This window comes from Acanthochromis polyacanthus, chromosome 12, assembly GCF_021347895.1.
Source record: "Acanthochromis polyacanthus isolate Apoly-LR-REF ecotype Palm Island chromosome 12, KAUST_Apoly_ChrSc, whole genome shotgun sequence".
Lineage (NCBI taxonomy): Eukaryota > Metazoa > Chordata > Actinopteri > Pomacentridae > Acanthochromis > Acanthochromis polyacanthus.
The window spans coordinates 1,743,630-1,766,933 of NC_067124.1; the positions used below are offsets into that span (position 1 = coordinate 1,743,630).

The 23,304-nt window shown below is 41.9% G+C and overlaps 3 protein-coding genes across 8 annotated transcripts in view; 2 read left to right on the plus strand and 1 right to left on the minus strand.

Annotated features, from left to right (window-relative positions):
- The window catches only part of klhl32 (kelch-like family member 32), a 42,388-nt gene extending 39,408 nt beyond the window's left edge, over positions 1-2,980 (minus strand). For 2 of the 3 annotated variants that reach the window (XM_022204700.2, XM_022204684.2), the window contains exons 1-2: positions 2,770-2,979; positions 1,319-1,440 (exon numbers count right to left, since the gene is read on the minus strand). In XM_022204700.2, coding sequence (XP_022060392.1) covers positions 1,319-1,341 — 23 coding nt within the window. In that variant the 5' untranslated portion in view covers positions 1,342-1,440; positions 2,770-2,979. Of the gene's footprint in view, positions 1-1,318; positions 1,441-2,769 lie in introns of all 3 variants that reach the window. The other variant, XM_022204692.2, reaches the window with a different exon arrangement.
- An 845-nt stretch (positions 2,981-3,825) lies between these two features.
- LOC110958232 (frizzled-6) lies at positions 3,826-17,342 on the plus strand. The gene is made up of 8 exons (XM_022204668.2): positions 3,826-3,975; positions 5,463-5,884; positions 12,186-12,382; positions 13,176-13,755; positions 13,909-14,328; positions 14,869-15,017; positions 15,126-15,518; positions 15,788-17,342. The coding sequence occupies exons 2-8, from the start codon at positions 5,699-5,701 to the stop codon at positions 15,954-15,956; spliced, it is 2,094 nt and encodes a 697-aa protein (XP_022060360.2). The 5' UTR covers positions 3,826-3,975; positions 5,463-5,698; the 3' UTR covers positions 15,957-17,342.
- Positions 17,343-17,465: 123 nt separating this feature from the next.
- LOC110958267 (collagen triple helix repeat-containing protein 1) lies at positions 17,466-23,270 on the plus strand. 4 transcript variants are annotated; one of them, XM_051956649.1, is made up of 5 exons: positions 17,466-17,684; positions 18,636-18,719; positions 20,373-20,591; positions 20,685-20,901; positions 22,804-23,270. In XM_051956649.1, the coding sequence occupies exons 1-5, from the start codon at positions 17,571-17,573 to the stop codon at positions 22,944-22,946; spliced, it is 777 nt and encodes a 258-aa protein (XP_051812609.1). In that variant the 5' UTR covers positions 17,466-17,570; the 3' UTR covers positions 22,947-23,270. The 4 variants fall into 4 exon arrangements, with proteins under 4 accessions (XP_051812609.1, XP_051812607.1, XP_022060421.1 ...); XM_051956647.1 differs by lacking the exon at positions 18,636-18,719 and having other exon boundaries at positions 17,470-17,642; XM_022204729.2 differs by lacking the exon at positions 18,636-18,719 and having other exon boundaries at positions 17,475-17,684.
- The last annotated feature ends 34 nt before the right edge of the window (positions 23,271-23,304 follow it).

Below are 23,304 nucleotides of genomic sequence, written 5' to 3' on the forward strand. Positions count from 1 at the left end.
ACCTTTTCAGCAATGCATTTCACAAGCTTCTTAGTAACTTCCCATGACCGCACCGCTTGACCTCACACCACCATCTGCTCCGCTGTGATACACACTCTGCTACATGTGCTGCCGACTGCACGGTATTGTCAACAAAGAAGCTGCTCTCCTGGACAAACTGTGAAACCATTTCTAAATAGTATCTTTCTCTGTATTTTGCTATATTAAGAAAAGCTTTTTAAATATTAGCACACACTGGACAATGTATCTGTGATCAGCTAGCATTTGATAATAATATCAGCTGTCCCATATATCGAGTCAGGCTCCAGTTTGCACCTTCAGCCCAGCAGACTTCAGCACAGTTAAAAAGTCGTGGTCTACAGGCTGAGAGCAAGATGATATAATCAGAAGTTATATTTCACAGTGTCGAGGCACCTGTTTTTAAAGCATGAATAGTGCTCCCTCTGTGTGGGTAGTTAGCTGACCTTGATGTGTAAAATTGCTTTAGAATTTAGGCCACTATCTTATAAAAGCATCTTTCAACAGTGAACATTGTTGCATTTTAAAGTCAGGGACATGCTGGTTTAAAAAAAGAGTTTATTTCATTTGAAGTAAAAAGTGGGGCCCAGTTTTGAATTAATCTGCAAATATTCTACCGTGAAACACCGCTTAATTTTCATCCAACAGCAACTGAAATATATTAACAAGAAAAACAGCAGGACAGGCGCATGATGAAATGACGAATGTAGATACTGTAGTTTCCTTCATGTAAATCCCATGTACACTGACAATAGATTCAGACAACACACTTCAGAGACACACTTTGGTCCTTTTCCCCAGCTGTGAACCTAAAATACCTATTTGCAGCCTGTTTGTAAAGATGCAGGAAGTGTGTCTAGTTGGAGTGAATGAGCCATAGACAGGCTGCATTCAAAGTTTTTAGTCTACCTTATTGTTGAACTTTTTATTGGAATTTGCAATAAAATAACAAAATACAGAACGCCAACATCTTTATCCTTTTGATGGATTGTCCTTGTGTAACCTTGCCTACATCCAAACAGTAAAAGGAGTGAATGGGCTGCCTGTTTGGAGATAGCTAGCAGAGCCTGCACCCCGGGAATGTCTGCATTGAACAACATATTGATCCTGTATGGATTTTCCTCAGGTTGGAAAAAGAATAGCGATCTAAGGCCTAAATTAGTCATCCCTTGTGTATATTAGTTGGTAAATTCAGTGCATTTTTCAGTGCATACACGGTAACTGGATTATGTTCTGTTTGTGCCATGAACCTTGAGTGTTAATGTGCAGTCTGTATGTGTGGACTGATGGAGCCACCTACCTGAGGCTGGGTTCAGAAGGCATGCCCCTAGACAAAGGAACAGAAGATAGAGGTGGAGGTGGTGGGGAGGCGCTGTGTGGCTCCTGAGGACTGCAGTCTCCTCACTGGGAACATACATCAGCCTGATAGGACAGAACAGCATGTCAGCTTTACTCAGTCCATCCGGCCGACCCAGCCGCACCGTGACAACCTCCCCTGCGACGTGTGAAGGGATGCTACCACACGTCATGCCTAATGCTGACTTCTCCTTTTATTTCTGCGCTGGTGTTGACTTTGACAGTTCCAGTAGCTGTTCTTTCAGGGCCTTTTTCATGTAAAGCACGGGCACTGTGACAGCTACAGGCAGGTAGACTTCAGAGAACAGAATAAATAAGCTCAGCACTTCATCCAACAAGTTGAGAGTCCAAATTACACCAAGTCCTTCTGGTGTAGCTACAACCTTGACATAATGTGCTACACACACCTAAATTTGATATTCCACACATAATATTCAGCAGCACAAGAGCTCAGCAAGGAAGCAGTTGGAAATCTAAGCTGCTCTCTGATTGGAAAACAACTCACTCACTGTGCATTACTCCTAAATGCTGATTTCACAGAAGGAAGCCTGTGTACTGTGCATGCGGTTCACCTTAAGTGTGGGCAGGGCTGTGTGTACTACTGGCTGCTCTTGAGTGTAGTCCCCAGCGAGATCTAGTGATCGATCTGTTCATGAGTGACCTTCAGATGCATGGCCACAGGCAACTGCTACTGACTGATGAGGGGGAGAAGGAGCTCATCCTGTGACACAGAGTCCAGCTCGCAACGGACCAACACATGCTGCACTAATGTCAACATGGTGGTCTCCAGGAGGTAAATAAAGCAAACTGGAAACCCCTATGAGAACAAATCTTTAATGCTCATTGTTTGAAATAAATGTCTCAATATATATGAGATTATAAAGTTTCACATCACACCATAGGATCTTTTTTAATCTAATTGAGAGTTGAGCCTCAGAAAACTATTTAAAAAATAGGTGGATATATTTAGAATCTGATAATCACAACAAGTAGGCCATTGTTCCCTGCAAACCCCTGTAATCTCCTGACTGAAAAACCACCACGGTGTTAATGTTGCCTTTTTACGCACAAGACACAATTAGGATTTTACGCAGCGAACAGTGTGCAGGAGAACTGGACTGAGAGGGAGAGAGAAGGAGGAAGGTTTGGGTTGCCAGATCAACAGACACCATTAGTACATTAACTGTCACTTTCCTAATGCTTCCAGCTGTCAAAAGGTCTCCTAGCAACAGGCCAGCGCCTCGGTCCACAAACTAGGAGAAGAGAACAACCGAGCGGAGTCATCCTGTTGCATCCAACACAGCGCGTAACCCAAAACAAAATCCACACTAAAACCCACTGAGGAGCTGCCAGTATTCAGCTCCTTAAATCTTAATGTGCCACAAGCTTACGCACCTCATATGAATGTGTTATTAATCGGTCCCGTCCCCTCTGGCGGCGCCGCTGGTTCTACTGTCATTTGACGTCCGAGGTGTAGCATCAAACGGAGGCAGAGAGCAGCAGATGCGCTCAGTTATCACCGACACTTTATTGGACACACTGTAGCACCTAAATTGTTACATTAAAACCCCGCCTCTCCACCGCGGTCACATGAATGTAGACACGGTCAGCGGAGAGCGCCCCCCGGTGGATAATTGTGGCAATGCAAAGTGTACCAATGCCCGTATGTGTACTACATACAGTAGAACAGGCGCCTGGAGGGACACCAGGGGTCCTACTGGGATTTCTAGGGGAAGTACAGCCTTTATTTAATTCCATTCTGCTGCGCTAATGACAGAGTACTCAAGAAAACACATCTCGTGATGATTTAGTATTATTATTATTATTGTTGTACTCAGCTGCGATTTTACTGCTATTTTTTATGTTTAATATTTATGCCAACATAAATGTATATACTCCTGGAAGCATCTATAGAATTAGTAACTATATTTCCATATAGATTTCATCATGTGACAGTATTTTCTCTTGCTATGGGGCTATTGTAGCTCTCTATAATCCTTTCAATACTGAGTTAACACATCTGTGACTTCCATCTAGTGGTATTTATGGAAACTACACCAGCGTCCTCACTCACCATAGTGTGTACAGATACAAAATATACAATAAATTATGTTTAAATAATAGATTTTTTAATTTAAAAAACCTCGGAAAATAGCCCAATATCACCAGATTTTTATGCACAATTGTTTCATCCTTGAACTGCCAGCTGCACAGCTGATGCGTTCAAGTGCTCCTCGTCGATTCAGAGTATAAACATTCAAGCGTTTTTGCGGTAATAGTTTAGTGAATAGAACCATCGTCCAAAAAGTACAATCAAATGCATTTCCTCCCATATCTGGTACAATCTTGGTATCATGTATCGTTTTGGTTGTTTCACCAACAGGCCATCAGTTGTTAACCATCCTTATGCTAGCAATCATTAATTAAAAAAGTAAAATCTCCTGCTGTACTGAACGCATCTTCAGTTCAGAAGTAGCCGGACAAGAAAAGACGGACGTTCGCGGAGTCCGTCGCAGGAAACACGCCACCGAGTTCCGTACAGAACTGCTACGACTCGTATCCATGTAGTGTACTTTTACACAAAGTTCTGGGCATTTGGAGGTAAGTGTTTACATTTCGTATTTCTATCCTCTTACTCTGTTTCTACTTTCTTTTACCCAAGTTGTTTCGGGCCCCTTTCCCCCGGCAGCCACCGACGCAGGGATGTTGACTGAAATCTCTCCCGACAGTTGGCGTCTAATTTACGGGAAAACGGCTTTTCCTGCAGGCGGTGGACGAACATATTCTTTAAACTACTTAGCTGTAAGATTAACGAAGTTACAAAGACACAATAGCAGCTTATTAGTTTTGTTTTCACTCACCTGTACATTTGAGCTTGTTGTGTCGAAGTGGCGGTGTTGTTTACTTTGCTAACTTTTGTTGTCTTTTTAATGCTAATGTGCTACTTAAATGTTTATGCTAATAAGCAGCTAAAATTTCTCTTTACTAGAGCAATAGTGGAAACTTACCCACAGACTGCACTATGGAGACTGAACATATAAACAGTGATGTAGTAACAATAAACTCTCACCACCACTGATAAAAATTACTTATCATAACTATCAGGAATTCAGCCACTTATATAAACCACATATCTTTTTACTCTTTAAGGATAATATGAGTATATAATCAACTTTAAACACTACCTTGTGTATAGTGTGAGCAGAAGTTAAATCAAATATGTAAATATATATCTCTATTTTCTGTATGGCCCCTGTGAAATCACCATCAGTAACTCTAAACCTACTGATCTCATATATGCTTATTACTGGTTGATTTTTAGTGTAATAAGGCATTTAATACTCTTTCTTTGATATAAGTACCAATGATTTTGCACATTTTATTGCAAATGCCAACAATTTTGCACCTTATTTCTTAGATCTGCATGATTTGCACTTTAATTGCACGTTCTTTTGTTTGTTGGTTTCCTTATTTTCTTGATCGTGTCACATGTGATCTACAGGATGCCTTGAGTTTACCCAAAGGGATAAATAAAGTATCTATCTATCTATCTATCTATCTATCTATCTAGAAAGTATTACTTTCTGTCAGGCATTCAAGAAGAATCTCAGTTCCTCATAATGCAAGTGCACATGTGGATCCCTGACACTTCAAGGTGAAATTTAATGTGCATCAACAAGCTGAGACTCATTCGACTGAATCAGCGTGGATCTTTAGCATTCCCCACCTTGTGTAAATTCATGCACTCAAAGTCTTCTCAGGATTGACTGGATTTTGCTCTCTTAATTCCATATGACTGATGTGTTTTTAAACATTGCTCTCAAACTTCTAGCCTGAGGATGTCAAGGGATTTGTAGAGCTACACTGAAATAATGAAGAATAGTTACATTTCTTTGTTTAGGTGATGGAACAATGCTTGACAGGCTGCAATTCTACAGTAAATATAGTAATAACCAGCTAAAAGGATTGTCCTGTTTTGTTTTCCTTCCCAAGACAAGTTTTGTTGAAAAATGGGCTATGATCTAAAACAGACAAATCTTTGTGTGGCAGGAAATATACCCAATTAACTATAATTATGTTCATGTCAGGGATGTGGGATTCCTACCTGAGACCCAGAGGCTCATGCTGACTGATGAAGAGGAGGCTTTACCTGCTCCTACGCCCACCGGCTCCACTGTTATGTCCCCAGGAGAACTGATACGTGGATGACAGTGTGAGCCAGGGGAATTCAGCTCTCGGGCCAAAATATCCTCACACGGAGCCAAAAAGAAACCTGTTCTAGTTTACCCTAAAAACATAGACTCGCTCCCAGCCAGCCGCTGCCATGTTGATGCCAGGACCACTGTGGGTGTGCCTGGCGCTGATATGGGTGAGAAGCTGCAGTTCCCACAGTCTGTTTACCTGTGAGCCTATCAGAGTGCATCGGTGTTTGGGGATGCCCTACAACATGACCTTCTTTCCCAACATGATGGAGCACTATGATCAGGATATTGCAGCCAGTAACATGGAGGTGAGTCCCACATCACAGATTTAATAACACGACAATCAAGTCAAGATGCCTGTATTTATTTTTCTTCTATAAAATATGCACTGGCATTTAAGCTTCAAAGGGGAACTTTGTTTTTTGTCAACCTGGGGTCTGTTTTCATATGTCTTTTCATACATGTGAGTGATGGAGAAATGAATTTTCGACATAGCTCCAGTATTTAGCCAGGCAGGCAGCTCAGCTAGCAGCTCAGCTAGCAGCTCAGCTAGCGAAAAGTATGGGGCAACTTGTTATGTTATGTTGTGGGACACTCGTTGAGACTATCCGAGCAGGTCAGTGGGGGGAAAAAAGCACGTTAGGGTGGACTTTGACGCGGGGGGGGCAGTTGCCCTATACTTTTCGCTAGCTGAGCTGCTAGCTGAGCTGCTAAGCTGCCTGCCTGGCTAAATACTGGAGCTATGTCGAAAATTCATTTCTCCATCACTCACATGTATGAAATGACATATGGAAACAGACCCCAGGTTGAAAAAAAACGAAGTTCCCCTTTAATGCAAATTTTGTTTATTGTTCACTTTTAGTTTTTGCAATCAGTTCTTAATTTCAGGGCCCAGTCTTTTACAGATTTATTCTTACTGTTTTGTTGTGGCACTGTGTGAGACAGTCACTACAACCTCAATGGTTTGGGTGTGAACAGTATTTGACTAAATGCCAAAAACAGTTGAAACCCAAATTCTAATATTATATGTTGTAATGGAGTTAAGAAGGTTTAAAGAAAATTAAATGCCTGAGGCTGAATTTGTTGAAGGTGTGTATTGCACAAATACAGATTATATCTGTACTAAAATTTAAGTTGCAGCGCTTACCAGCTGCTCTCATAACTTAAAGATTCTCACAGCTGGGTTTCCATGGGGTGTGATGTTGGATAGAAATAACAACGAAAGATTCTCATGCTTGTGAAAAAAATTCTCAAATCACATTTTAAAACTCCCTATTTTCCAAGACGACACTCCTCTGACTCTCTGACCTGCTGCCTGGATGCTGGACGTGACATTGAGCTGTGCTCTCATGAGTAACGTGGTATTAACCTGACATATCAAAGAGTAGATACTGAGCAAGACAGTTATCCGTAGTTTACCTTAGTACTCACGAGTACCCGACACAATGCAGGACTCTGCTGTGAAGAGACGTGCAGCGGTGGTGTATTTGTGACAATAAGAAAAAGAAAGAAATTTAAAGGAGCGACGGCTAGGATTTAGGAATGGAGCCCCGTCACTGCTGAATGAATGCAGAGCAAACACTGGGATCCAAAGATCAACAGGACTCCAAATGAATACATGCAGGCGGCGAGTGTCGGAGACTGACGGCTGGGACGCATATTTTGACAGACAAAAATTAAGACGTTTTATTTTGATGTTACAAGATCACCATAATCTTCACATTTAGAATTAAATCTTAAAAAGTAACAAACTAAAATAAAAGAAATTTTAATTAAATAGCCTGCTGATTATTTATTTTCCAAAGCTACAGGGATCCACAACAGAGGGATGAAAGAGCCTCATGCGGCTCCGGAGCCGCGGGTTGCTGACCCCTGGTCTAGATAATGAAAGGTATGCGATACAAGTTTGTGTGTCACAGTGACACACATCTGTGCATTGCATGCATTTTTTTAAAACCACACTCCACCTTTGACAGGCATCTCTGAGCTTTGGCCAGCTAACATGACACATTCTAATGAGAAACTTTAGAGAGTAGCAGTGATGATGCTTCTAATAGAGACCACTTAAGGTAGGTCCACGAAAGATAAAAAATGATCCATGTAAATTCAAACATCAGCTTAACGGATGGCGTTAAAAGCAGCAGGTCTCTTCATACATTTGTTAGATTATTGTCATTAAAAACAACAACATCGGCATGCTGTTGGCCTGCAGCAGAAGTTAACAACACTGGTGTGCTCATTCTTGTTTTAATATTCAAAACTCCTGCTTTTTTTCTCAAAAATCCAGATATGTTACTTTTATTTTTTAAAAGAAATTGTATTGCAGATGACAGCAGTGTAAACAGACAGAACTTTACTCTGCACAAAAGTGTTCAAACAGAATTTAATTAATGTTGTTTTCCGCTCAGGGTCATTAATAGTCTGATTATGCTCCCGTCACAGTTTCCCAAACTGAACCTCTAAATGCATTCCAAGCACAGAGTGTGACAAATATTAGCAATCATCATGTAACAGCTTTGAACACACAGTGAGTGTGTAGAATCAGTGGCTCTGACCAGACCACTGCAGATAACATCTAATTGTCTACTCTGCGCTAACAAGCCAGTTCACCGCTTGGATAAGGAGATAATTTTGCAGTCATTGCTTTTGCAGTTTATTGTTGATCTTCTCCCAAGTTCTCAGTCATTTTGGGTTGTCTTCTTCTTCTGGACTCACTGGACAAAGCATCTGTTCCTTCAGAAATGTTCACCACAGAGTGTCCTGTTCAGTTTAAAAGCGTGGCACCTGTGTAACCTTCACTGGGACATAGGCTATATTTGTTCCTCTGCTAGTATCGTGTATTTGTGTGAAGTGTTTTTGTGTTTGTTGGCCCATCATGTGTGTGATGTTCTGACTTTCACCCGAACGACTGAAATTAGTCTACAGAGACACGTAAGGTTCAGAACTGAGAGCTCCTAATCAGCCTTATTTAAGAAACCTTTATTCATTTTCTCAGTTTATAATGTTGGACTCAATTTTCCATATGTGTTCAAAAACTGAATCTAAAGAAGAAGAACGGTACAGAAAGCTCCATGCAAGTTGACAGGATTGATCTCTCAGGTTTGTTGAAACCCTAAAGTCTGAAGCAGTGTTTCTGAAGCAGTAATGAAGGTTAAAGGTGGAAATGCTCAGACATGACAGTGACTCTTTATTTTGCTTATGATGTGTCTTTTATTCTGTAACACCATATGGACATACTGATAAGAAGAGTTTAAAAATAGATTTTTTTAATAAACAAATTCCTATCCACAGTATTTGTCATGCGTCTGTGTCAGAGTATGTCATTGGTCAACATGTCACCAGACTTCATCAACTTTCAGATTTTGCTTTTAGCATTACCTTCAGATATCCAGTGTTTAATTAGGTCATCATCATGATGCAAAAAGAAAAATGCAGTGTCTTAACATTGACAGGTTAAATGCAACAGATATTTTTCTGCTGGTAGAGGAAAATGGCTGTAATCGCTGTAAAAAAAGGTTGACAGTTGACAGTCTGACTCTGAGCAACAATGGCTCTCAGATGACGCTCAGCTGCTGCTCTGGGAAATGTGTGCCTGGGATGCAGTGGGAATTTGAACAGTGTTAGGCCACATCCAACAATTTTGTCTTTTTTGAAACAATATGATGCACAACAGCTGCAGTATCATCATAGTTAATATTCCATTACACAAAACCTAGGAGAATTCACATCTCAGTGTTCTGCTCAGACTAATAGTCATTTCTATCCATTAAAATCATAACAGATGCAGCTTTAGCCACTGCTCTGTGCAGTGACTAAATATAATTATCAGTATAAAGTACTGTATGATGGAAGTGATTTTTTTTGTTATCTGCCGATAATTGATGTTTTCATACTCCTAAAAATCATAGTATGTGATGGCTAAAGCACTTTGATGTGCCTTCAGACCAGGTGTTGTCTTGCATCCCTCAGCAGTGAACTCTGTTTCTCTAGTAGCGGCGTCCAGTGTCCAGGCATTCCAGGGTTTGGGTTACTCACATTTGGTGTCAGCATCTTGAGCATGAACAGTGATCTGTTGAAGGAGTCTTTTGTGTGGCATTTGGCAAAAGTATAGGCTTCTGATTTCACAGCAACTTTGGCCACGGGCAACTTCATCGACTTTGTTGTGAGGGGCCTTTGATATGTGGAGGAAGGGGAGGGACACACCCAGTCACACACAAAGCCTCCTGCGCATACCACAATGAGTATCCTCTCTCAGTTAATCACTCACTTATTTCCCCGTACAAGGCTTTACCTCCGCTGTCCTGTCTCCCAGGTGACAATCTTACTCTCTCGGGGCTGCATTCGGTATTACATACTGAGCACAGCGCTCTTTGAAAGTGTGCAGCGATTTATCACAAAGCCCTGCCCGCTGGAATCACGTAGACTTCTGCTTTATTCTGAGCTCAGGCCTGCCTATCGCTAGGATTTTCCGGAGGAGGGCTAACCTTTTCCGCCCTTGGTCCCAGATTCCAACAGTGTTTGCCAGCTTTTGAAACAGAAAAGTTTGAAGTGTTAGAATACAAAGAGAATGGAAAGACTGATGGACGGACTGTAACGGACAGGAACACTTGAGGGTCTTAAAAGTTTGAGCTAGACTTTGAAAAGTGAGAGCCTAGTCATTTTCCAAATCATTTAATCCTCAAAATTCTTTGGTATGAAATTCTCTGCAAAGGATTTTGCCTTAATAGCAAATCAGGTCGACTTGTACAGCTGATCCTGGTTGAAGGGTTCTGAAATGAGGGCAGTTTTTACAGTAACTGCTGTAAAGGCAAAAAAGGTCAGATTGTTGAGCCACGAGGAGCTCGGAGTCCAGGACCTCCACAGGAGAGACACAAGGACGCTCAGTGTCAGAGGGGCCAGGCTCAGGAACCAGAGATGTGGGCCGAGTGCCAGACTGGATTTCAGGAGGAAGAAGAGGAGAGGAATCGCTGCATAGCTGACTGTGCTCTAGTGTATGTTAGTGTTTTTCTACAAATATGAGCAGTTGAGACAGACAGGGTTCTTTCTAAAAGTTAGATAATAGTTTTGAAGTTGAAACCAAGAGTACTTTAAAACATCCATCTTCTGCGTGTTCGTAGCTGTTGGTGGGCTCATACAGGGAGAACTGGTGACAGTTTCAATGTTTGCATTACATATGTTTATGATATGTTTTTCTGAACTGTGTACTGTTATTTAAGGTTAAATACACAATAAATAACATTGACAATATCTGGATTCAGTCAAGTAGAATAAAGATTTCTTCAGTCTAAAGCTGCTGATAAATGCCACATACTCTGGCTCCTCTGCATCCCACCTATGAACAGCCCTGTGCATTCTTGGCCTGTCGCTGTGTGTTTTCAAATGTCCATGCACTCATTTCCTGCAACCTATACTGCGTCCTCCCCTCCCTTTTCAGTCTTGAAGCTCATGACCAGCGTGTTGAAACAGAGGAATATGGTTTCCAGCTAGTGAATGAGCAGCTTTGTGTCATGCTTTAGGGCACTGCAGTTTGATGAAATGAAGCTAGGACTCTGTATAGAGGCGTGTTTCTCCAGCTTTTTGACATGTGACCTTTTAAATAAAGCAAAGTTGATTTGCACCCGATTGGTTCTATTCAAATATATTTTATAAAAATAAAAATAAAAAGTTGTCCATGTGCTGTCAGAAAAGCAAAGGCGTGAGATATGTCTAAAGATTAATCTGATTTTGTGTCGTTTTCTGCTGACTTTGTTTTCTTGTTAATCATTTTGCAAACCAGCGGCTCCATCTCTGACCTCAGCAGTCCACACACTGAAATATTTGGTTACATAGACTTCACATGCAAATCACATGGGAAAAATCAAACCACTTGTACCTGTCTGTCTTCCAGCTGTGGGTTGCAAAGTTCATGTTTAATACCAACAAATCCACAAAGAGTGATGGCCACAAACTCAGTGGAGAAGACGAAGAGCAGCGTGGAACAGTGCATTCTTTGGAAACGCTGAATTAATCTCCTCAGGCAGACTGTAAATATCTGTACATCAGTAGCATCTCTTGGAAACATCTTCAGAGATAATCCACAGCTGGAAAACAGTCAAAAATGGAATTTACAGTTTTTTTTTAGATCAGAATAGGCTTGTGGAGGTTAACCATGCACGACAGTCAGCGTGATCTGTCTGTGTACAGCACAGGTAATGACTCCGTGTTAGCTTATCTCAATCTGTGCAGTTCAGTTCCTGACCATTTGATAAGCAAAAATGTCAGTTGTCCTTATATATAATATTTTTTATTTTCAATTCATGTCCTATTGGTGACTCTGAGACGTTGCATGCTGCAACATTTTGTTTTGGGAGTGGGTACTATATAACAAATCATGCAGTAATGTTGGTTTTGATGTCACAAAGGTGGATATGAATCCTTCAGAGGTTCTTGCACACTATGCAGGTAATGAATCCTGTATCTGAATTTTGTGGATGTGACATTCATAAATAGAACCCTGACAAGTTCATGTATTTTCAGGTAACTTCACTCAAGCAGAGATTGCAACCATGAGTCTCGTAGAGGCAAATTCATTTTGAATCTAATGGCTTTTTGCTGTCTTTCCCATTCCAGCCATTCATGCCCCTGACAAACCTGCGCTGCTCTCCAGACGTCCACCACTTCCTTTGCCAAGCCTTTTTCCCAGTATGCACCGAAGAGAACAACGTGTTTCGTCCATGCAGAGAGGACTGTGAGGCCGTTCTGTTCGACTGCGAGGAAAATATTCGCGTCTTTGGCATCACCTGGCCTCCTGAGCTGCAGTGTGACAAGTAAGAGAACATCAACAAACAATCCAGAAGATCATTACCCATAAGACCTGATGGCTACACTATGTAGGAAGATTGAAGTCAGAGTTTTGGAGTATCAAAAAAGAGCCTGTCTTTGAATCTGGCTAGATCGCCATGGTAACTTATGCTAGGAGCTAACATGCTACACTCAGAGTTTCAAGGTTTAAATCTGCTGTAAGAAGAGCCTCACTTTCACCCCCCCCCCCCCCCCCCCCCCAAACAACTTTCAGCTGAAAGTGCCCCCACCACCTCACAGCCATTTCAACCCAGGGGAAACACTGCACTGTATGTGTGGTGTTGCCGTAGCAACGTACATGCATTCAGTTGGTGACGTAAAAATGCATATGTTGTTTGTTTTTTTAACCTGGTTCTCACTTCCTGTCAACTTCATTTACCTTGCTGGTACTGCAGCTACTAGACCACTGATTGGTAAAATAAATACATTAACACACGAATAACAGTTTTCTACCAACATTTCTGTCTTGCATTGCAGTAGCAGCGCTTGTCATTAATTACTGTCATCAACTTCTTTTTCCTGTCTGTTATAACACCCTGTTAGCTGAAGTAGGAGCGAGGCACACCATTGGTCTATTTTGTGCAGAAGAAGAGTCACATGACATACGCTTCCCTTTTTCTGAACGTGTCTGAAACAGAAAACATAGATGAACAAAGAAAGTTGATAACCATCATCAAAGGAAGCCTGGTGACATTGAATGTGTTTTGTGGTACAGTCATTTGATCAATCCATTGTACTGTTCTTGTGTTTATCCTCTAGGCTGGAGCCATGTGGCTTATCTTATGGTTCTATGATTCCTCCAACCACTCCAGTGATCTCTGAAGCTGCTAAAAGAGACCTTGGGTTCTGGTGCCCACTGCAGCTAAAAACCAAGCCGGGTCATGGCTCATCATTCCTGGGGGCCCAGGACTGTGCTCCTCCTTGCTCCAACATGTACTTCAAACCCCATGACATTGAATTTGCCAAGAGTTTCATTGGCGTGTGTTCCATCATCTGCGTGTGTGCTACGCTCTTCACCTTCCTCACTTTCCTGATTGATGTCAAGCGTTTCCGCTACCCCGAGCGCCCCATAATCTTCTACGCCGTCTGCTACAGCTTTGTCTCGCTCATATACTTTATAGGTTTCCTGTTGGGGAACAATGCAGCGTGCATCAAAGCAACCCACCCTGCCAGTGTGGACACAGTGGTGCTGGGCTCTCAGAGCAAAGGCTGCACTCTACTTTTTATGCTTCTCTACTTCTTCTCCATCGCTGGTATTGTCTGGTGGGTCATACTCACCATCACATGGTTTCTGGCAGCTGGACCCAAATGGAGCTGCGAGGCTATTGAGAAGAAAGCGGTAAGGTTCTTAAGAATTGAAAATCATTTCAGTTGCAAACAGCAAGAGATTACAATGATGTAGAATTAAATGTTGAACATGCATTTAAAATTAGCAGCCACGACTGTCGTACATCCTGCTGACAGTATTGTTCTTTGTCTCTTGTGTCTTTAGGTGTGGTTCCACTCTGCTGCCTGGGGTATCCCCGGTGCACTGACTGTCATGCTGCTGGCTCTGAACAAGGTTGAAGGCGACAGCATCAGTGGAGTTTGCTTTGTGGGGCTCTACGACCTGGACGCATTGCGCTACTTTGTTATTGCTCCACTGTGTGTCGGCGTCATAGTCGGCCTTTTTCTCATTCTGGCAGGTATCGTTTCTCTCAACCACGTCCGGCAGGTCATTCAGCACGACGAGCGCAACCAAGAGAAGCTGAAGAAGTTCATGATCCGCATCGGTGTGTTCAGCTGCCTCTACTTGGTCCCGCTGGTCACCCTGTTAGCCTGCTACACCTACGAACAGAGTTACCGCAGCACCTGGGAGAACACCTGGATCAACGACCGCTGTCAGGAGTACAGCATCCCCTGCTCTTACAAGGTAGCTGTGGCTCACTCAGTGTGAATACTGTTTTCTGGCAAGTTCCACATGATCAAATCACTGACTTGGCAGAAAGAATTTATTGAAAGTTTTTGTCTTATTACGGCTGACTAGATTAGAGCACATGGCCAGTAGTAGCAGCATACGATTTCTAATATGATTTGCCTTTTTCAAACAGAGACAAGCAACTAATAGGGTCAAAAATGATCAAAACCAAACAACTACATTACTTTCAATAAACAAAATCAACAGCTTTAAGACAAAGCTCAACAAGGTGTGGAAAGATGAATAGGGAAAAAACTGAGATAATAGATAGCCAGCTCAGCAAAACACTATATGGAAATCCTCACTATGATTGCATTTTGATACATATTTTGATTTTGACAGTTCTGTAAAAACGTAGTGGATGATACATGAGCTATTGAGTGCTGCAATACACTGAAAACTAGCAGTACCTGATGCTTTAGCTTCAAATTTCTTATTTATTTTGAGCCAAAAATTGGATGTGTCAATCAATACCCTGTTTGTTTCATCTTTTAGACTACGGAGCACGACCGTCCTGACCTCTCTCTGTTTCTGGTAAAATACTTGATGACACTCATCGTTGGAATATCTGCAGTGTTCTGGGTCAGCAGTAAAAAGACCTGCTCAGAATGGGCCTACTTCTTCAACAGAACCCGCAAAAGAGAGTAAGACCACATCTCTCACTACAGCTGTAAACATAGATACATTCTCATACAGTCAGAGTAATCAGGCTCATCTTTTATGCCTTTACTCTCTTGTCTTGTGACCCACAGTCCCATCAGTGAGAGCCGCCGGGTGCTTCAGGAGTCCTGCGAGTTCTTCCTCAAGCACAACAGTCGCGTCCAGCACAAGAAGAAGCACTACAAGCCGAGCTCCCACAAGCTCAAGGTTATCTCCAAGTCCATGGGCACGAGCACGGGCCTCACACCCTCCAATGCCTCCACCACAGTCAATCAAGGCACCTCTGCGCTGGGCAACCATGAGCACCACATGCAAGGCTCCCTGTCTGAAATGTCAGCCAGGGAGCACCTGGACAGAGGAACCTCCAGCCGAAGCTCCAGGAGGGGGGAGAGAGAGAGGGAGGTGGGAGAGAGACGCAGCAAAGGGGGGAGCTCCAGTAAGGTCAGCAGCCGCTCAGAGAGCATGCACAGAGTTGCAGATGGGAGGTAAGAATTGTTGTCTCCGTACCTTAATGTTTCAGAAAAGCAGAAACACATATACTTGTCCATTTATTTTAGGCTTCTGTTGTTAAAATGTGACTTCATGGCTCATGTCATGTGCTCGGCCATGTTCAAGGTCCCAAAGTTCATCTATCCTACATTGTTCATGTCGAAGCAATTCTTCCATTCAGTAACAGGCATTAAGCCAGAGTGAGCAACTATATCATTACAAACAATAACTGCTCCTGATCTGTAACCTGTCCTGGCTGGTTTAGGATGACTCCAAGGAGCGAGCTGTCTGAGAACAGGCCACTTCCCATTGGACAGCAGCTGCAGCATCCAGCTTTAAATCTATCACACACCAGTGGAATCCAAGACTCCGCCCACCAGATGGTGCACCAGGTGCCAGAGGAGAGCAAGGACCCAAAGGACAGCAGCTGTTGACACGTCTGACCTGCCAAAATGATGTATTCATCCATCCATCCATGAAACCACTGCAGCCACACTCGATACTAGTGGATGTGTACCTGTTGGGTTATAATATCTGATAGATTACAGCCAGTTAATGTTCATTGCCAGCAAAATGGAACATATCCCAAGTATTTCAGCTGTGGTATGTTGGACCAGAATCTGTGGGTTTTGATTGAGTTTAAAGGTTTTAGATGATGTAGTTTGTTTGGGTGACGGCTGTGTCTTCCAGCTTTACTGTCATTTTAGCCTGAATGTTGCAGATGCACAGGTTTATCCATCCATACAGCTACCAATGTTCACGTAATGTAATCGCATGCTCTTTTATAGATGGATAGTTCAATGACATAGAATGCATGCTAGTACACAAACACTATATTTATGTAAATATTCTTTTTTATAGTAGAAATTAAGTTTTTTAATGGACTAGTTGCGACACTGAAAGTTTTGTTAGAAAGGTCATGATATTGCCAAACATTCAGCCGAGGGAAGCTCTTCCTGTGGTGAACTGATCCTGAATGTCTTATTGTTCTTCCTGGAAGATGATTTGAAATCTCCTCCTGTGATACGCGTTATGTGCCTCTTTTTATTGTTCCTTAAACTTGATGTAGTTCATTATTAGAGAATTTTGAATATGTGCTTTTGTTTTTGAAAACTTTTCTTGAAAGATATTTTTTCATTTTACGCTCATTTCTTACTTGTTCCTGCTGTACAAACCCTTGTTGTGCTGCGGCGTCTTCAGAAACGTGTCCTGTGGATTTGGGTTCAGTGCAGCTTTGTAGTTTTCTCAAAGAATGTGCCTCATCTTCAAAGATCCTCCAAAAGAAAAAAAACTGCAGATGTTTTACATGTGTGATGCTGTAAATTCATAGACTTTGAATCAAATAGAGGAAGCCAATCAAACAGGATTTGCACTATTTATCAGTAGAAGCACAAACCACTAATTATTAATTACAATTACAAAATGAGCATTTAGAGATTTATTTGGGGGTTATTTATAACATATGGGTCACAGACCACATATCTGGACTTCAAGTACTTCCAGAACAACTGCTGTGATTTATTTGAGAGTAAGTCTTGCTATAATGTCTGTTCTGCTGTGCAAGGAACTGATTTCCTTTTTATATTTGGGAGTCACAGCAGAATTTCCGATAACACTAATTAAAAGGGAATCTTGTATGTTTCTGCTTTATGTTTCTCCTCTGGCATGTGGACGGGCTCTTGTTGTATCCAGACCTAGTTTAGCTAAGAAATGCTCCTTGTGAGACACTTATGCTGCATTTTTTAATGTATCTTTTCAATAAAATTTTGTATCAGTGCTGTTTCATTTTGGATGAATATTGAATTAAAAATTAATTTCTGCGTGTGTGTGTCAATAATCATCCAATATGAGATGGATTTTAGATTTTGTCTGAACACTAATACGTTCCCTTGCACTGAGCCCATTCTGCCCATTTGAATGCCACAGGGATGTTTTTCCTCCTCCTTCCATCGTCCTGCCTCCTCTGGACTCAAAGCGGCTGCAGTTAGTCCAAGTGTCGCCTCAGATCTCAGACTGAGCACAGCAGCTGTTAGTCCGCTGTCGTTCCTATGATGTCTCCTTTTGTTGCCCGCCTGCTGCTTCTTTTCTGCTTGGCTTTACCTCTTTATGGCGTGGAAAAGGTGAGGAATAGAGGATACCGAAAGGATCCTGATGCTGACAAGGTAAGAGGATCTGATAATGGAGAAGTGAATTATCATGTGTCGAGTTTAACTTTATTTTCTAGTCACATTTAGCAACTTCTCACAACTACTGAAAATACATTTCATTATACTGTTACGGTCTGTGTTTAATTTATCGCGCTTTATTGCATTTTTCACGCATCTGGTTTACCTTTCATTGATTAATTTGCATCATTTATCCCGTTCATCCCGGACTTTTTTGAGCCAAGGTGTTCTTTTATTCGTGTCTTTAAACGACTTCATTTCCCCTAAATGACGTTAAATAAGCTGATTCATCTCCATGTAGGAGTTTGGTCACCAAAATGTTCTCCAAAATTACCTGCTGCAGCAGCAGAGGAGAAAATGCAGCTTTATAGCTTTTGTGAAGTCAGCTGGTTCTCTGTTATTCCAGGTTTGGCTCTTCTCCAGGAGACAGAGTGGACATAAGAAAATAAAATCCCAAAGAGGAAGTTGGGGTCTGGCTCATACTGTCTACCTCTTTGTTATCTGTGGGACTGTTGCAGCAGTTTAAAATTAGGCTGTGTGAGTTGAATTTGGTCAAAAACTTATCTTATATTAAAATTCCAATAATAATATTACAAAATAAACCCATGGCAGGGTTCTAGTGTTTAATTGTACTGTCCTCCACCTCATTTCTTCTCATCTTACCCAATCTCCCACTATATTTGTACAGAATTACATAACCCTCTGTGCTGTAGGTAGCTGGGCAGTGAAGGAACAGAGTGGACACACATTTTTACCTCCAGGGAATCAGATGAAACTGAAGCTGCTGTTTATTTTACTGAGACTCTGTGGACCCTCACCCTCCCCTTGGGGACTCCTAGAAGTCTGCAGACCCCACTTTGAAAACCACTAAGCAGTTGCTCTTTATTATTCCACAACCGCAGTGGAAGCATATAATAAATAGCATCCTCTGTTACCATCTGTATCTAGTGCACTGGAAATGATGCAGAAAAGCCCAACTGTACTAGACACTCTGGAGATGGAAGATCTACTTATTTGAACAACATGGTAATCGTAAAATCCTATTTTGCATCTTACTTGAGATCCCTTGAATCTAAAATCTCTCAAAGCTCTATGCCCATGCTCTGCATGCTCCAGGAGAGCTTCAGGCTTTGCTTCGATGTTGACTAACGCATGAAATGCTACCATTTCCTCTTCACTTTGGGGGCAAATGCAGCCTTTATGCTTCCAGTTACAGTAATGGACCATGTACTACTAATACTCAGAAGGGCTGGAGTGAAATTCATGCAGGCAGGCAGCCTCTGTAGGCACCACTATAGAAACAGCAGACTGGAAGCTAATATAAAAGTCAGCTGTGTGTCTAAGTGGACAGAGGTTCCATTCATTAGTCTGCTTTGAAGGCTCTCCAAAAATCCAACCCTTAATAAAATGCTGAGACTGAGCTCTAAGACTCATGCAGAACTTGCATCATTCCCACATTTTTCCAGCTATACACCCAAGGTGCATTGAGGTTTTGTCCTTTTTTCTTAAGGACACATTCCAGCACTATTACAGCACGTGCATGCCATCCAATAATTTACTGGTTTCATCACAGACTTCACAGTTTCCTATAGCGATGATGTCAGCTCTTACGTCTCCAGGTTCTCTAGCATTAATGTCAAAACCAGACTCTCAAACATCTGTGACGCAGCAGCTGACACTACAATACTCTATCTGTTAAAACATTTTTCAGATTCACACAGTCTGAGATGCATTTTCAGACTTTACTCGAGGGGCTCAGGTCAGGAAAAGATGGTGAAACTGGAGTAAAAGCTCTTTGTTCTCTTCTCCTGCTTTCTTTTGGGTTTTCTTTTTTTTTCTTCCTTAATGCCTCTTGGCCATGTGCCTCCTATAACTGCTCCCCTGCTGCATGCTGAGTAAAAGGGCAGCAATGACCCAACAAAAACTCGGATCCAAATACTTTTGGCATCACTGTTTGCTTAAGGGCGAGGACGCACTTCTACGTGTCAGTTTATGTCTGTCTTCCTGGCTGAAAGAATGACTTACAAATCACCTAACTAAAATTAGAAACCCACGGCAGCTAAAAAAAGCTTCAGCAGAGAACCTACACATTAGAATCTGTTGGCCAAAATCGTATCTTTGAAGAAAGATGTTACACAAACCTATTTGGAACCTCATTGTGTTTATCTCTGTATGTGGTCGGTTTTGGCGAGCTCCCCAGTCTCTGTGTGTCTCTGCGTATTTGAGTCAGCTTGAGCAAGATGCTGCATCTGTTTAAACATAGCAGAAGACCCAACAGGGCAATGAATCACACCAAGATGTGTGGCCAGACACCTACTAATTTAGGCCATCGCCAGGCCTTCAGTTCCTCATTAACACTCAATCTGTCATTCACTGGCTTCATGGTTGCAGGTTCTATTGCTTCGCCTTGGTTTGGATCACATCTGCTTTTACACTTGTTTCGGCCCGATGGCAGTGTATTTGTTTATAAGACTTGTAAATGAGGTATAATCTGGCATCTTGTGTGTGATGGTTGGGTGGGTTACAGCGTTTAGGTGTCTGTGATGCATGCAGCCCAAACAGGGATTTAACCCCTTAAGGAAGGAAAAAGAAGAAAATGTAAAACAGGAAGTTTGATAACAATAGGTTCTGCTGCTGTTGTACGTCTGTGCCTTGACTTCCTCTTCTGTCTGTATTTTTTTCCAGTTTGGCAGCTGCATGCAGGGCCCAGCAGGAACCCCCGGCAGAGATGGTAACCCTGGAGCCAACGGTATTCCAGGGACTCCAGGTATCCCAGGACGCGATGGGCTTAAGGGTGAAAAAGGAGAGTGCGTTAGTGAGATATTCGAGGAGCCCTGGAAGCCCAACTACAAGCAGTGCGCCTGGAACTCCCTGAATTATGGTATCGACCTGGGTAAAGTAGCTGTAAGTGTTATGTGTCTTTTTCATTACATTTCAGTCAGCACACATGCTCATAAATGATACACAGGTACACACTGATTGTATGCTGTGTTGCAGGACTGTACGTTCACCAAGCTGCGATCAGACAGCGCCCTCAGAGTTCTCTTCAGTGGCTCCCTCAGACTCAAGTGTAAGAATGCCTGCTGTCAGAGGTGGTACTTCACCTTCAATGGAGCGGAGTGCACAGGGCCGCTGCCCATAGAGTCCATCATTTACTTAGATCAAGGAAGTCCTGAGCTCAACTCAACCATCAACATCCACAGAACATCCTCAGGTACGACTCAAGTTATCGGCTTTGTTGTACGATAAATAATCAGAAACAACACTGTCTTCTTTAGTGGCACGTAATGCACACTGTGGCAAGAAAGAGTGAGAGAATTGTTCTCATCCCAATTTGCAATCATGATCAAACACCATTCGTTTTAGCTAACGCCACACACAAGCCATCGAGTTATTCTTGTCTATACTGAACACACAAATCAAATATTCCCAGTGTAGGCTGGGAGAAGTATGTGAACCCCCTTGGCTAATGACATCAACAACAGTTAATTATAGTTAGCAGTTAGCATTCAATCCAATCAGTGACACAAAAGTCCAAATGCAGATTCCTCACTAAAGTCAAACAAACACCTCAGACATCACTGGAGCTGCCTAACATCTGTGCTCATGAGTCTAACCTACACCAGTCACATACGGAGCTTCGTGTCAGTGGAATAGGTCACATTTAAGGAAGCTGCTGCTCTCCGAGAAAAATATGAAAAAACACACCTGAAATTTGCCAATAAGTACAGGGTGACACAAAAAAACGGGAACTTTTTAACAATCCAATAAAACCAAGAGTGATGGAAAAAAATATTTTATTCATAGTAACAAACCTTAAAACATGCCATTTTAGTAACAATGATGGAATTTTCATTTTTCAAAAATGGCTTCCTGTAGATGGCGTCCTCCTGTACGAATACATTCTTGAAATCTACCTGGGGCTATCTCAAGAGTAAAGAGTACACGACTCGACCAAGAACTCTGGATGAGTTAAAACAGAGAATTCAGGATGAAATTCACAGTATCCCCGCTGAGATGTTGCAGTGGTTAATGAGGAATCTCAACAGCAGATTTCAAGAATGTATTTGTACAGGAGGACGCCATCTACAGGAAGTCATTTTTAAAAAATGACAATTCCATCATTGTTTCTTAAATGGCATGTTTTAAGGTTTCAATTACTATGAATAAAATATTTTTCTTCCATCACTCTCGGTTTTATTGGATCGTTAAAAAGTTCCCGTTTTTTGTGTCACCCTGTACCTTGACAGTCCAAAAACTTCCTGGGAAAATGTCTGTGAACTCATGAGACTATGGCTAAATTAAATCCCATGTGAGTGAAAATAACGCTGCATACGGTGGAAGTATGGTGGCGGCATCATCATGGCTTGAGTCTGCTTCAGGATAATGTCGAGGTCTGACCTACCTTCTAATAGAAGCTTAGTAGAAATTGGGTGATGCAGCACAATGACTTACAACAAAGAAAATCCACCTTTTGGAGTGGCCCAATCAGTTCAAACCTCAAACACAGATGTAAAAGAATCCCCTCAGACTGCTGTTGACACCAAACAAACTTTAGGTACGGCTGAGCTGAAGCAAGTCTTTGAGGAAGAATGATGCAGAATTCCTCCTGAGTGTTGTGTATGTCTGATCCACTGCTAATAAAGTCACTTGTTTTGATGTTATCACTGCTAAAGCGGTTTTGGCCAGTCAGTAAATCCAAGAGTGCACAACAACACTGTTAATGTTTGAGGGCTATATTTAAAAAATGTGGCTAAGGATGTGAACTGTTTGGTGTTATTAGCTTAAAAACAGTGTAATGTTGAAAACCAAGTCATTCTAAGAAGCTCACAAACATCCTTTGCCACTGTAATTTAAAGCAACAGCCGAACATTTTGGGAAATATGCTTCTTTGTTTTCATTCTGTACAAACTCGGCAAGAAGGACGCTGAACTTTGCCTTTAAGTGGTTATACAACTGTTCTGGAGCTTGGAAAGCCGGTGTTTAAAGCATCACTCTTCCAGTTAGGTTTCACAAAGTTCACCACTGACACACAACAACACAGTTCACAGAATGGGTGTTCCCTGAAAGTCATTTGCTCTGTCCTCTGCTTGTGTTTTTCTCTCTCTCTCTCCAGTTGAAGGCCTGTGTGAGGGCGTCAAAGCGGGGTTGGTGGATGTGGCGGTGTGGGTGGGGACCTGCGCTGACTACCCCAGAGGAGACGCTTCTACGGGCTGGAATTCTGTATCCAGGATCATCATTGAGGAGCTGCCTAAATAAGAAATGAATAAAAGTTACGTGAAAGGGAGGCTCCAGTCTTGTTAGGGTAACTGTATGTTATCTGGCCCTCTAAAATGATCAGGTGTGGTTTGCTGAGGCGTCACAGCATCAGTGATGGTAACTTGAACACTAGTTGAGAGGCCTTTAAACCAGAACACGATGTTCTGTCTCCCAGAAATAAACTCTGTACTGTAGCAGTTTCTGCTTGTTCTGCTGTTAGACACAGCAACCATTAAACACACATTGATAATGTGTAAACTATGTACTCATGACTTTTTTGTATATGCATTATTACTGTTAATAAAGTCATCTTTTTTTAAAGAATGTCACTAAAACAATACTATTTCTTGCAACATTT